This window comes from Polypterus senegalus, chromosome 5 (genome assembly GCF_016835505.1).
Source record: "Polypterus senegalus isolate Bchr_013 chromosome 5, ASM1683550v1, whole genome shotgun sequence".
NCBI classification, from domain to species: domain Eukaryota; kingdom Metazoa; phylum Chordata; class Cladistia; order Polypteriformes; family Polypteridae; genus Polypterus; species Polypterus senegalus.
Genome location: NC_053158.1, coordinates 186,433,493 through 186,449,352, shown reverse-complemented (window position 1 = coordinate 186,449,352; position 15,860 = coordinate 186,433,493). Strand labels below are relative to the sequence as shown.

The 15,860-nt window shown below is 43.6% G+C and overlaps 1 protein-coding gene across 1 annotated transcript; it reads left to right on the top strand.

The window, feature by feature from the left end:
* The first annotated feature begins 1,772 nt into the window (after positions 1 to 1,772).
* On the top strand, positions 1,773 to 15,227 carry c5h8orf82 (chromosome 5 C8orf82 homolog). The gene is made up of 3 exons (XM_039753766.1): positions 1,773 to 2,078; positions 8,517 to 8,565; positions 14,047 to 15,227. Exons 1-3 carry the CDS (start codon positions 1,941 to 1,943, stop codon positions 14,556 to 14,558), a joined length of 699 nt encoding a protein of 232 aa, XP_039609700.1. The 5' UTR covers positions 1,773 to 1,940; the 3' UTR covers positions 14,559 to 15,227.
* The last annotated feature ends 633 nt before the right edge of the window (positions 15,228 to 15,860 follow it).

The window sequence follows — 15,860 nt, the reverse complement described above, 5'->3', positions numbered from 1 at the left end:
GAAAGGTCAGAGCAGACTATACTTTCTGAGAAGGTTGGCATCCTTCAACATCTGCAGTAAGATGCTGCAGATGTTCTACCAGACGGTTGTGGCGAGTGCCCTCTTCTACGCGGTGGTGTGCTGGGGTGGCAGCATAAAGATGAAAGACGCCTCACGCCTGGACAAACTTGTTAAGAAGGCAGGCTCTATTGTAGGAGTAATGTTGGACAGTTTAACATCTGTGGCAGAGCGACGGGCACTAAGCAAACTCCTGTCAATCATGAAGAATCCACTGCATCCACTGAACAGGATCATCTCCAGACAGAGGAGTAGCTTCAGTGACAGACTTTTGTCACCGTCCTGCTCCACTGACAGACTGAGGAGATCATTCCTCCCCCACACTATGCGACTCTTCAATTCCACCCGGGGGAGTAAATGCTAACATAAATTTTATTTTAATTTTTTTTATATTTATTACTATTTAATTTAATATTGTTTCTTTGTATCAGTATACTGCTGCTGGATTATGTGAATTTCCCCTTGGGATTAATAAAGTATCTATCTATCTATCTATCTATCTATCTATCTATCTATCTATCTATCTATCTATCTATCAAATCAGTACCAGAGGGGCAAAGAAGATACTGCAGTATGTTTATGGTGATTCGGCGTGGAAGAATTTCTTCTCGCGATACTTTTAAAGTGTTTTAACAAATTTCAGTCTAACAGTAACGTGAAGGAAATGTTTGGACCATTGAGAATATCAGAAAATATCAAAAGGTTGAAACAAAAGCTGCAGACATTCAGCGCGATGTCAGCATTAAACATTTCAAAGTGGAATGTTCGCCAAATTATTCAAGTAGGTTTATCCTGCAAAAAAAAAGGTACATTTTTAGGAATGCATTAGCTAAGTTTTTTTATTGAGTCATTGACTTGTTAAATTAAAACCGGAATATGCTGAATTATTTGCGAACAAAATTATGTTGTTAGGCTATATTAATGGCGAGGCTCATCTGAAAAAGGCCCTTAACTTGCAATTGCTTCGTCCTGCGTATGACGTTAATCTACGTCCAGCCCCGCAAGCAGGTCTTCCAATTTACAGGGAAAACTTGGGGGTTGGTGGCAGGATTGGCACTCCACCCGCAACCCTCGGGTCCCAACCCGGGTGGCTCGCCGTGTGGTGGTGGGTGCGACACCGCGTCATCAGCGCATGCTCCCAACCTCCTCCTCATCTGGAAAACTTTATTTAAAACGAGATAAATAAACTGCATCGATTTTTGTGACCACTTTATTCCTTAGGTCGAGTGACTATCTTAAGTGACCATTCATTCAGTCCTTTCAAAAGTCACCTCATTCTTGCGCAGCACGCCAAGAATGAATTACTGTCAGCTTTCCTAAAGCTTGCACTAAGTATTTAACTGGCAGTAAATATGTCTCAGGAACATATTCCATGTTTTCAATGAAAATGATTGATTTATTAACATTACGTTTGCTTTCCATTTTTCTCTTGTATTAATATTCTTGTAAGAAATATGCTTGCATGGAAACAAAAACGTTATATATTTATTTAAATTTGTCTATTTATGGTTCCATTGTCATTTTGATAATATTGTTTCAGGTATGGTATCGATTTTCTTATTAAATTAGACTACATTAGATAAAATACACTTTATTATTCCCATGGGTAATTTCAGATTATGTTGATACTCAGATTGAAAAATTGTAGTGCCACGTGGTAAAGTATTTTTTTTTTAACACGGTCTGGATTATAAAACAGATATGGGTTATTTACACCTCCGGTGCAGAAGATGGCGGTAATGCACCACAGAGTGTAAAAACTCAGTAAAAAAGAAGAAGTAGAAGATTATGTTAACAAGAGAGCCACAGGCAAATCGGGAAGGTGTGTCACTGAAAGGCTGTTCCCAAGGATAAACTAGGCGCGGATTTTATACGAACCGGAGATGCTTCGAATCGCATCTTTGACTCGGCGGTTAATAAGGAGGCCGCGGCAAGCTAGTCGAGTCTTGAGCTACGTGCAAGGGCAGAGCCCGGAGCCCCGAGTACGGGAGTACTTCTATTACGTGGACCACCAGGGCCAGGTGAGCAAGCAAAGACACTTAAACATTAAAGTGCCACACGGTCACCTGTACCGGGATAACAAAATGCGAGACTTACACAAATTAATAAAATGTTAATCCGAGACACCTTAAATAAATACATACAGAAGAAATGTAATTTGAAAAGGTTACTTTTAACAAGTGCTCAAGCACCGCCCCTCATTTCACCAGCACATCGCAGCCCTGCCCACTCACTCCAGACGTGCCGAATATGGGCGGGGGCGGAGTTTGGGGAGCACAGCGAACAATAAAAAAATATTTGCATTTTTTAGATTCACAACATTACCAATAAAAATGTATATCATCTCTTAAGTGTCATTGCATGAATTGTTTGTAATAGAAAGTTGCAGTAAAGCGTACATCTCACAATTAAAGCTTTGCAATCAGAATGTACACATGTTCTGTTAATGATGCTGGAACGATAGAAAACTCTTTTTTGGTTGTCTATTTATTATACTTGTGGCAAAATAATCAGTTCCTTTTATATTTTTAAAAAGTTAGAAAATGTAAGCATGGCGTAATATTCAGATGTCATCACTTAACTGTTTTGAAAGACTTGCAGGTTATTTGACCCGTCTGTGTCCGTTCGTTCACCCTACGATGGGCTGCCGTCCTGCATCGCCCCGAATTCTTGCCGACTTAGGCTCCGGCTCCCCCGCGTTCTTTTCTCTGGATAAGTGGGTTTAGAAAATTGATGGATCGTTGGGATGCTGGACCGTTTATGTTTTTCTTTAGTTCATTAGGGAGACATTTTTTGTTTGTCACAGTGGGGTGTGTGTGACGCGTGGTTGAGGTTTGCGCGGACAGGCGCTTCTACAGACGGCACATTCCAGCATGGATGCCGTCAAACGAACACCCAGCTATTTGAGGATCGACAGGGCATGTAACAGAGGAAAATATCGCGTTTAAATTTATTCTATTTATTTTAGCACTGCGGTAGGCTGGCGCCCTGACCGGGGTTTGTTTCCTGCCTTGCGCCCTGTGTTGGCTGGGATTGGCTCCAGCAGACACCCGTGACCCTGTAGTTAGGATATAGCGGGTTGGGTGATGGATGGATTTGTTAAAGTAACGTGGTATGCAATTAAGCAAATAAAATCTGAAGAACTAATACAACAAATAATTTCAAAACCCCCCCAAAAAACAAGAATTCAATCCCCACCCGTGAGAAAGAGCAAAAAAAGGAGACACATCCTTTCTCCCCTAAATGAATGCTTATTCTGATTTTTTTTAATTAATTGTTTCCATGTTTTTAAAAAGGTTTTTGAGAATTTTGGTTTTTTTTTCCCCAATTTCAAATAACATAGGGCAGCAGTTACCCACTGACTTATCAAAGGTGGATTAGGATTCTTCCATTTAAGCAAAGGTATGCTAAAGGTTATTACAGTCAGTCTGCCCTTCTCCACTTTACACCAGTATGGAAGTAAACCTGAATATAGCAATTAATAGGTTAGGAGTGATTGTGGCACCAAGGTCGGCTGTTTCTCATTGTTAAGGGTGTGTGACATGCAAGTATGTAGGAAAAATTAAACAACTGTATTTGTTGATTATTAACATACTTACATTAGCTGTGGCTTTAAAGAAACAAAAGTCACTTGGGGAGAATACAACCCTTATTGGAGATTTATTTTGGTAATACTAGTAGCCGTTGCCTCCTGCTCACTTGGCTCGCCTTACCTGCGCTACACGCCAGCAACTTCATGTCTCTGCTGCTCACATGTGTGTATTTGACATTCACCAAACAAGAAAACTTTTAATTCTCACGGACATGCCTCTTCATTGGGAAGAAACGCTACTTTTCTCTGATGGCAACACAAATTAGATGATCTACAAGTCTCCGACCTAAAGTTTAAATCCAAACAATATATCTGATCTCTTTTCGCTGTTCACCGAGTAATAATTTCCGCTTGTTTGTGCTAATGTGATCTTTACTATCATTTTTTTGAGACTTGCAAATTTTCGTACTTCCATTATGTCTAACGTGCTCTGCATGTGTAAAGCGCCAATGTTTTTCAATTAACATTTAACTTTGTCATCTACTCCTTGTCTTTTATTTCCGGCCCCAGACGTAGTTAAATCTCTTGGCACAAAGTCTCGTCTCACGGGATGTGAAAGTGTCTCTCTGAGAAAGTCTCGTCTCTCTCCTCAAGATTTATTTTATTAGAATAGAGAGATGTGCATCTTGGCAGGCCCCTCCACCGATGTATGTGAGTCACTCATTAAAAGTGTAGCATAGCATTAATAATCTTCTGCATTATAATACATGACTTAATCATTTGCTGATAACATTGTTTAACACATATTATGTTTTCTACCTTTCAGTTCTGTGTAAAGTTCTACTGGCGGAGCCTGTGCTGCTACTGGCGGAGCCTGTGCTGGTGGACGTGGGCTGCCAGCCTGGTAGCCGTGCCGCGCCCGGGAGGCTCCGGGCGGGCCTGGGGTTCTGGGGCTGCTCCGCCTCTGGGCTGGGGTTCTGGCTGGGTCTGGGGGGCTTGGGTCCTGTGGGGTGTGTCACCGGGGTTGTGGGTCAGTGAATATACCTGGGCCCGGCCCTGGCGCGGGGGCTCTCAGCGCATCGGCGGAACTGGGGGCCTCGTTAGCTGGCGGGGAAGTTGTTGCCATCTGTCTGCAGGTGGTCCCTGCTCATGAGGTGCCCACTCTGCAGGCGGGGGGAGTTAACAGAGGTGGAGGATGGACTCGGCCTGGGTTTCTATTGTCATATGTAGTTTGGGAGTTGACTGAATGTTGGGATGGGCATAGTTTTTGCATGGTGGTGGGGGCCGGAGGGCTGCGCCGTTCTCCGGGTCGCCTGGTGGTACCGCTGGCGTGGGCCCTGGTCTCGTCGGGCCTGGGTCCCCTGCCCTGGATGGTTTCTGGGGAGCGGGGGTGCCTATGGGGGTCAGCAGGGGAGCTGGCACCGGGGTGGGGGTGGCATTCCCCCCCATTCTTCCTTTCCTTCCCATCCCTTAATGCTCCCCTTCTCCCGCTCCATCACACCAACACTCATGTAGGGCCTGGAGGTGCAGGTGAGTTGCTGGGGTGCAGGGGAGGTATTCCTCCTTTGTCCCCTAGTGACCACCTGTATCTCTATTTTAATTCACAACTTAGACATTCCCATTACCTACCCTTTCATGACACATACATATAGGGCCTTGGGGTGGACACACTGAATGGTGTCAAGAGGGCGGTCTGTTCATTCATCCTTACCTCTGGCGCCAGTGTCTACTTCTCAATTTTAAATCGCACATAGACAGTGAGGGTTCTCGGGAGGAGAGGTGTTCAGAGCCATATCCTCCTCCTGTTTTAAAAGCACTTTAGAACAACACTCACCAACATCATATTAGAGCGGGAGAGGCGGGGCCCCGCTCTTTCTGTTCGCCGGCTGGGGGCTGAGAGGAGGAGCTGGCCGTCGAGTCAGGTTCTGGGCTGGTGGGCCTCCGGACTACTGCGGGAGCTGGGGCGGTCCTCCTGGTCTACACCCCAGAGGTAAAGTATACATGGGGAGTGGGAGTGTGTGTACAGTGTTCATTTTTGTATGTCTCCATGTTGGATGAGTGTGTGAGCGATTGTATACGTGCACATGAATGTGGGAACGTATGCTTGTGTATACGTGTGCCTGTATGTCTATGTCTTTGTGTCAGGTCAGATCTTAGACTCCACCTCACTCAAAACATCGCAAGCTCCCTCAGGGGAGGGGGCCTCACTCCCCCACTCCCTGCCAGTGGATGATCCCCCCAACCGCTGTAGTGTTGGCGGTTCTCGATGTCCTGGGCTGGATACTCGGGTGGGTGCTGGCTCACTCCCGGCGATTGCTTGGCGGGACCTGGATCTCACAGCTGTGTCAGGCCCCTGCTGGTGGGCGGGGGGCTCTTGGATCCCGGGCACGGGCCCGGTCCTCCCTGGTGCGGCCGACTGCCGACGGGGCCCGCGGGCTCGCCACCATGGCCCCCCAGGGCTTTGGCACAGTGGCTGCTGGATGACCTTCCTCCGGGGCTCTCCTCTGCTCTTTTCTGAGTGGGGGCTGCAGTCATCCCTGCGTGGATCCACCTTCGACTCCTGTGTCCGGGGGTTTCTCTGGATGTCTGGGGCACGGGTCTCCTACATATCTGCTTCGGGTCCTGGGGAGCGGGACTGCTGTTCCCCACACACACTATTAGACATTTACATGGAAGAACCTTATGAATACAAGTGCGCTCACATATACGGGTGTGCACACAGGTGAACACGTGTGTATAATCAGGTAATCACAGACACACACTGTCTTGCCTAGTGGCTCCCTCTAATCCTATCTTGTAATATTAGTACTGTATTAGTACTGTGCTGTTCAATAGCATTTAATATTTATTAATCACTGTGATTGATACAGATGTTGGTTGCTGTGTTTTTGCCTGCTGTTTTTTTTTTCTTTTTTTTCTCCTCTCAACAGGTATTGAAGCAGATTGTCAGTGTTTTGTTTCGTCACCCCCCCCTCTCTCTCTATCCTCCTTTTTATCTTTTCTTCCATTGTCCACCATCTGACTCTTTCCACACTTTCTTCCATTTTCTTTTGTTTTTGTTTTCCCCCGGTCCTGTCTGTGACTATAACAAACCTATTTAAAAGAAAAATAAATATATACAGTGGTGTGAAAAACTATTTGCCCCCTTCCTGATTTCTTATTCTTTTGCATGTTTGTCACACAAAATGTTTCTGATCATCAAACACATTTAACCATTAGTCAAATATAACACAAGTAAACACAAAATGCAGTTTTTAAATGATGGTTTTTATTATTTAGGGAGGAAAAAAATATCCGAACCTACTTGGCCCTGTGTGAAAAAGTAATTGCCCCCTGAACCTAATAACTGGTTGTGCCACCCTTAGCAGCAATAACTGCAATCAAGCGTTTGCGATAACTTGCAGTGAGTCTTTTACAGCGCTCTGGAGGAATTTTGGCAAACTCATCTTTGCAGAATTGTTGTAATTCAGCTTTATTTGAGGGTTTTCTAGCATGAACCGCCTTCTTAAGGTCATGCAGGTCATAGCATCTCAATTGGATTCAGGTCAGGACTTTGACTAGGCCACTCCAAAGTCTTCATTTTGTTTTTCTTCAGCCATTCAGAGGTGGATTTGCTGGTGTGTTTTGGGTCATTGTCCTGTCGCAGCACCCAAGATCGCTTCAGTTTGAGTTGACGAACAGATGGCCGGACATTCTCCTTCAGGATTTTTTGGTAGACAGTAGAATTCATGGTTCCATCTATCACAGCAAGCCTTCCAGGTCCTGAAGCAGCAAAACAACCCCAGACCATCACACTACCACCACCATATTTTACTGTTGGTATGATGTTCTTTTTCTGAAATGCTGTGTTCCTTTTACGCCAGATGTAACGGGACATTTGCCTTCCAAAAAGTTCAACTTTTGTCTCATCAGTCCATAAGGTATTTTCCCAAAAGTCTTGGCAATCATTGAGATGTTTCTTAGCAAAATTGAGACGAGCCCTAATGTTGTTTTTGCTTAACAGTGGTTTGCGTCTTGGAAATCTGCCATGCAGGCCGTTTTTGCCCAGTCTCTTTCTTATGGTGGAGTCATGAAGACTGACCTTAATTGAGGCAAGTGAGGCCTGCAGTTCTTTAGACGTTGTCCTGGGGTCTTTTGTGACCTCTCGGATGAGTCGTCTCTGCGCTCTTGGGGTAATTTTGGTCGGCCGGCCACTCCTGGGAAGGTTCATCACTGTTCCATGTTTTTGCCATTTGTGGATAATGGCTCTCACTGTGGTTCACTGGAGTCCCAAAGCTTTAGAAATGGCTTTATAACCTTTACCAGACTGATAGATCTCAATTACTTCTGTTCTCATTTGTTCCTGAATTTCTTTGGATCTTGGCATGATGTCTAGCTTTTGAGGTGCTTTTGGTCTACTTCTCTGTGTCAGGCAGCTCCTATTGAAGTGATTTCTTGATTGAAACAGGTGTGGCAGTAATCAGGAAATTGAACTCAGGTGTGATACACCACAGTTAGGTGATTTTTCAACAAGGGGGCAATTACTTTTTCACACAGGGCCATGTAGGTTTGGATATTTTTTCTCCCTAAATAATAAAACCATCATTTAAAAACTGCATTTTGTGTTTACTTGTGTTATATTTGACTAATGGTTAAATGTGTTTGATGATCAGAAACATTTTGTGTGACAAACATGCAAAAGAATAAGAAATCAGGAAGGGGGCAAATAGTTTTTCACACCACTGTATATATTTATAAAAAAAAAAGTTCTGTGTAAAGTTTCTGCCTTCATTGTTACTGCTCTTCAGCCCCAGCCCCCTGCTCTTTTCAGTATCCTGTTTAATAACACAAGTCCTGTCCCTTTGTGTAAAGTGCCCAGCTACTGTGTTGTCACCTGTGTGTCACACCTTGTCCAAGAGAGGTCATGATGTTTCCCATTTCATTGCAGTTGTTCCTGGATGACTCAAAAGTCAAGAACTTTATCAGTTGCTTTAAAGGTAACGTGTTCATTTTCTTAACGTATAAACAGAAGTGGGGTGGATTTAGAGTGATCAGTGTGGCATTTATTGACTATAAACCTGTATTATTAAAAACACCCTTTGCTTTGTGACATGTCTTTACATTTGAAAAGGGATAACATCAGCGCAGAGGACTGGAGCACACATGGCTTACCTTCTGTCACTTTTGAATTGCATTACTTGGTCGTAGTGAAGTCAAGTTTCTACGTTCTACGTTTATGTAACCTCCAATTTATATGATAAGAAATCCTGAGTTGTCAGTGGGGTAAAAAACATACAAATGCATGAGCTTTATTTATTCAGTTTTATTTTATTATTGAGGTTTCGTTTTTTTTTTTCTTCCAGAATCTGATTCTTGAGGAATATGTCTGAAAGTAGTGCCTTGATGATAAGCCTTTACAAGTAAAAGTGATATTGAACCAGAAGGCAAACATGCCGCTGTGGTGGTAGGCAGTCTGACAGTCACCAACCACTGACCCCTTATCAGACCTGCTCAGTCCAGGTCAGAGTCACCACGGTTGGGCCGGCACCCGCTTTATTTAAATGTTAAATGTCTTTAAATATAAACCTGTGGCACAAATGGGCAGATTTGTCCACTGTCTGTGCCAACGTACTTCCCTGTACCAGCCTGATATTAGACGGCAGCATATCTGTTATCATTAGCCAAGCCAGACGTTCTTCTCTGTGTGTGTGTGTGTTCAGAGGAGTTGTTATAATATTTACATTTTTTATTGAGCGTCTGTGAAGTCTTAACATTCACCTTGGAGACAAAGTTTTATCTGTCCGTCTGTCTACAAGGTAATTCAATGATTACCCACACTTTTGTGATCATTTTGATTGGGTTGGCTTTCCCTGCACACGGGTGGAAACATGGAGTTCCTGTGCTCACTGTGGTAAAGCCTTCAGCCTCGATCAGTCAGTTTCTCTTGCTGTTTTGTAGCAGTCAACATGGCCACTCCGGCCTCCATTTGCACCAAAGAAGCGTAGCGGGCAGTGATTCACTTTTTTATGGACTGAAGGTGTAGCAGGGGCCAAAATCCTGGTTGGTTTGTCAGAGTCATGGTAAAGACTTGCTCGATATTGTATTGTCGGTAGTGGACGTGGATGGGCATCCTTCTCCTTCTTTGTACTTTTGAACTTCTCAGTCCATTCACTAACACTCTGCTGTGGTAAAACCAGTGGCGTAGCTCGAGTTTGTGCCGCTCGGGGCGGGGTGGTGCTTCAGTTTGCTGCCCTTTAACATATCTACTCTATTTATATATATATATATATATATATATATATATATATATATATATATATATATATATATATTGTGGACGCGGCCCGGACACAGACAGGTGGACATGTTGTTAAAATACCACCACACGTTTATTTACAATATTTACAAATATAATAATGGTCACTTAGACCCAATCCAAAGTCCATAAAGTGCACAAACCCCAAAATGACACTCGGGCCACCTCCACTCTCTTCTGCCTTGTCCTCCTTCCACCCGACTCTAGCACTGAATGAATGGAGACGGCCCCTTTTAAACAGTCCCCGGATGAGCCCCAGGTGTTCCCGGCATTCCTCCTCTGGCCACGCCCCAGCGTGGTGGAAGTGCCGGCTGTCCTCCCGGCAGCTCTCCGGGCGCCGCCCTAATTCTTCCCCCCCAGCACTTCCTGGTGTGGCGGAAGTGCTGGGGTAACAGGTCCCCAAGGCATTGGGGCGCCTCCTGGCGGTGACCATGGGCCCCTACAGGGTGGAGCTTCGATGGCCCCCAGAGCAACCAGGAAGGCGGCCCCCACGTGATCCAGGGTGGGCTTAGACCCACATCCGGTCCCTCATGGCATCCCGGCCGGGTCGTTGCCCCTGGCATCCCATCCATCAATCCATCCATTTTCTAACCCGCTGAATCCGAACACAGGGTCACGGGGGTCTGCTGGAACCAAACCCAGCCAACACAGGGCACAAGACAGGAAACAAACCCCGGGCAGGGTGCCAACCCACCGCAGGACACACACAAACACACTAGGGCCAATTTAGAATCACCAATCCACCTATCCTGCATGTCTTTGGATTGTGGGAGGAAACCGGAGTGCCCGGAGGAAACCCACGCAGACACGGGGAGAACATGCAAACTCCACGCAGCGAACCTGGGTCTCCTAACTGCGAGGCAGCAGTGCTACCACTGCGCCACCGTGCCGCCCCCCTGGCATCCCTGACAATATATATAAAATTCTTTTCGCATTTGAAACGGAAATTATGTATGACCACGCGAAATGGAAATTACGTATGACCACAGAACATATTATAATACAGGAACTAATCACTTCGTTTGTGGATGCCATTTTTATATCGTCTTTACAAATTGTTATTATTTGTGTGAGAGTTACTTTACTGATATTGAAAAAAAGTAAACACGAACACGCCGATATATCCCATAGAAGTGCGCCCTGCGTCGCCTCTCCCAGCCCACCTCTCTGGACTCCAGCGCTGAGCCGTCCGCCACCAGGCGCGTTCTGACAGAGAAGTTTTATTTATTCGTCCACGTGACTGTCGTGGAAACTGCCACATTGTAACTTTTTTTTTAATTGGCAGTACTTGATAGTAGAAGAGATGAAGAAAACAACTTTGCGTCTTTCTACTTTTTAACTGCGCCGAGCTGTAGAAGACCACCCTCAGCGGCGAGGGGTCGTGACAACAAAGTGGATGCTGGAAGGCACGGAATGTCGGGCTGCTCTGCCGGGTCAACAGTTTCGGGTGCCGTCCTCTCTTCTTGCACTGTTTGTGACACTTTGAGTGCCCCGTCGGCTCCTTGGACAGTGGAAATCTTTGCGAATGAGTGTAATCGGCGCCATCGAAGCGTGACTCTCTTGGTAAATTGCGGTGCACGGCTACTTACTGTCCCTTAAGGTGAGTTCGGGTCACTAAAACCCCGCAAAATTCAAGGTTGCTTCTTTTAAGAAGATGGAGGGTTTACATCTAAGAATATGTACCGACCTCTTCATGTAAAGTATTGGACTTGGGAATTGTTTGGACCTTCTGCCCATTAAGCACGGAAGGGCAGCGTCCACATTTCTCAGAATAATTTTTCTCTTAAATCGCAGGCACGTAGTGCAAGGTTGTCAAGCAGGTAGTTTACCCAAAACCACTGCAGTAGTACTCAATGTATCTTTACTTCTTAAATGTTAATGTTTTACTGTTTAATAATTTATACGCTTCTTACATGTTCTTCAAATTCTTTTATCAAAATGTTTTACTACTTAATAACTTATTTTATAAATACTACATTTTATTTTTTTCCCTTGCACTCAGTGAGCGAAGCCACTGGGTAATCAGCTAGTATATATATATATAAATCCTAAGCCTAAAAGTGCAACAATTTTATGTGACGTTTTAATGTCATGCATTAAATCGGGCTGATTTTCAAACCTACATGTATATATGTTTGGTATTATTCGTTTGAGAATTTGTGAAACTTTAATGTGATATATTGTACCAGCAGAGTTTGAGCACTCAAATGTTTTCTGTTTTAACATTTCAGCCAGTTAATACTAAACATTAACAGATAAAGTAGTTCAGTATGGTGTCATTACCCCTTCATGTCGGTTTGCACGAGGTGGCACATTGTGAGTCACAACGCAGAAGCTTCAAAGGTTAACCAGATTCAAAGCCCCAGTGCAGCAGTACAGCACTGTAGCAAACACTGGTTATAATGGGATAACTTAAAGTTGCTTTCTTTCCTCCCTCATACTACTTGATCACCTTCATTTTTTTGTCGAGATCAATTCCTGCGAGACGAGAATTTGTGCGAAGAGATTTATACCGGAAATAAAAGACGAAGAGTAGGACAGCTACCGTACAGGCTTTTAAATGTTTGAAGCGCAGAGTGTGGAGTGAGCAAAGAGGAGGTAAAAAAAACTATTTGTTTCCCATTGTATCACCATTTAAGAGGGGGTGTCTCCTTGGATGCTTTCAGCCCCCCTCTTTACAATGCGAGCGCAGACACGTGAAGTGGCTGGCGCATAACGCAGGCTGGGGGAGTTGGCGAGCAAAGTGAGCAGGGGGTGAACCCCCAAGTCTGAATATGTTAACCTATTTAAATAGAAAATTAAAATGACATATAGAGAAAAATGAGCATGCATTCTGCATAGATTTATTCATATATAGAGAAGCAGCAATAATTTTTCACATCCAGCCAACCATCCATTATTTAACCCGCTATATCCTAACTACAGGGTCACTGGTGTCTGCTGGAGCCAATCCCAGCCAACACAGGGCGCAAGGCAGCAAACAAACCCTGGGCAGGGCGCCAGCCCACCACAGAATTTTTCACAGATAATTATTTCTAAGCATAAACTAGACAACAATATAGTATAGACACACTGATAGGCCGTGCTCTGATTATTAATTTAATATAATTACGCTGTGAAAACCAGAACAGTGTAGTGTACAAGTGTTAGGTGGGGACGTTTTCTACGCAGAGCAAGAACACATTCTGATTGATAACGAAGCGAAATTATAAATTGTAAATTAGTTGTTTACACCGATGATAATTTCTACGAAGTTAATGTTTATTTTTGTTATTGCCTCATAAATTTCAACTGCTGTGTCTGATGCCTTCACAGAAGGACAGTCTGAAAATTATTTTTGAAGCATTTGTGGATAAAAATAAGAGAATTGTACTTTTTTTCATTCATGAGTGATGTTTTTCCAAACCCTGCTGCTTACACACGAATTGTACTGAGCCTTTTGGCCAATAATGCCAGCCCCAAAAAATGTGCCACCCGGGGTGTACCGCCCCATAGCTACGCCACTCGGTAAAACACTGTCTTCCATATTGTACAGAAAGCTCAAGGTATACCTTCAGCCCATAAAAAGCTGATCACTGCACGTTGCTGTTGTTTGTTGCAAATGGAGAGCAGAGCAGCCATGTTTTTTGCCCAGAGAACAACAAGAAAAGCTGACTGATGGAGGTCAAAGTGTTATCACTGTGACCACACGCGACACCACGTTCCCACATGTGCACAGAGAAAGCTGTACAGCTAACCTAAACAACAATATCACAAAAGTGTAGATAGTCATTGACTTACACTTGTATATTTGCATTAAGTACGGTCTTACTTTAATACTGCTTTTAGAGTAATGCATGTTCTTGATCAATATAAGATCTGAATTGTATATACAGGTAGTCAGTGTTATGATAAGGTACTGTACAAACCTTATAATGAACATTTTTATGTAACGTGAATAAAATGTCCTGGTGAGGATGTGAAGGTAGCTATAGTAAACATTTAGAAGGCCTATACATCAAAATGGCAAGGGTAACAGACATGAACGGTAGAAATAATTACATTATTTCGTCTTTATTTATGCCTAGTAGTGCCTCTCAAACTGGTCTCATAATACAATAAGGCACTTTGCAGGCCTGGCTGAATCGAGTTTTAAATGACCCTTTGTCTGTTTGCCTCTCAGATCAACATTTCCTAGCCTTCTTCTTCTCACGCCTACAAAGAAATGAGATTGGTCGGTACCAGGATTCATTCCCATTCCTGTCTCTGTGTGGCAGGGAGCGTAACTTCCTACGCTGTGAAGACCGGCCAGTCGTGTTTACTAAGATGTTGACGAGAGGATCCGATGCCGAGCTCCTTTCCTATTGTGGAGGTTCAGAACGTTTGGCAGTGCCCTTTCGACCAGAAGCACTGTATATGCACCCTGTAAATGGGCGTTTATATCATCCATGCCCAGAGCGAAGTGGCGCTGTCGGACTGGTCCGCTCTGCACTTGCCATTGAGTTAAGTCCTTGTTTTGAATACCAGCAAGGCCAGGCTCCCTCAGGGCAACCAACTCATTTCCACTGGGCACACCGTCGCTGGGAATTAACAAACGAACTTGGTGAAGTTTTCAACCAGCTCAAGGAAAAGGAATCATGGTGGCCCAGTGCCAGTGGATTGTTAGATCAGTGTCATGGAGAAGACGAACGGTGAAGTCCAAACCTACCTGAAAAGTATTAAATCCTGCTGGTAAATCAGCCACTCAGTATGGTGGAGATGTTCAAGAGCTCGACTGTATTGTCTTGTATAAGTGTCTGATGTTTCCTTTAGTCACAGTATCTGTGTTTGTTGGGTTCACCTGTAATGTGCCAAGTCATTCATGGCTCAGTATAAAAGGTGGGTAACTGTGTTTTCAGTGGCCGACATTGTTAGAGAGGTTGGAGCTGCTGTGACAATTGTAGGAAATCTGAACGTGGTTAAGAGAACAGAGTGAGAGGACAATCCAAAGGTTTGCCAGGAAGGGAAAAATACATATTTATATTAAACTATTTCTAAAATGGTGAGATCATCCATCTACAACTCTGGAATTTAAACTTCATCTGTGTAATTTTGGCAACAGCAACCTGAAACCAACTGTATAAAACTTGTTGTTTTATTTTTTTTCTTGCTTATTGACCAAGAGAAGAAAACACAAAATCTGCAAAATGGATGTCATGTATGTAGCTTTTAATTACAGTTTCTTCTCAATTGTCACTGCAGAATTAAAAATGAAAAAGTGAGAAGTAGTGATCATTTTCCCTGGGGCACATAATCCCTTAAAAATACAGTATTTCACTTTTACCTTGCAGCATTTCTCAACCATTAAAGGAAAACGGCATTTAACTTGACTTTTAATTCTGATTTACCTTCTTGAAACAAACAGCCGTGAAGGCAGCACATCAACAGTGTCGGAGTCTGTGGCACAGCAGGAATTTTCAGTGAGTTTCTGAGCAGTTGTTGAAGTCTTTGTGTCTTCAGCTGAGTCAAGGGAGCATCATTTGGTGTAAAGGTCCAAAGGATGAAATGCCTGATGAATTCCAACAAGGCAGGACTCTCAGATTAAATGATTGTGATAGACAGGCAAACTGTGAGTGAGCCGGGGGCCATGGTGGCTGTTTTTTTAATCTTCTAAGCTAACGTAAGTATTATTTTACAAAAATTAGTTCAAGTACATTTTCATTTATTTGCCCTCTTTCTCTTCCTGTAATCAGAATATTCTGGTATGAACTTAACTTTCCGCCCTGTCAAGTTTCTAGATACTTATTCGCCTTGCAGTTTACAGTGGTGTGAAAAACTATTTGCCCCCTTCCTGATTTCTTATTCTTTTGCATGTTTGTCACACAAAATGTTTCTGATCATCAAACACATTTAACCATTAGTTAAATATAACACAAGTAAACACAAAATGCAGTTTTTAAATGATGGTTTTATTATTTAGGAGAAAAAATCCAAACCTACATGGCCCCGTGTGAAAAA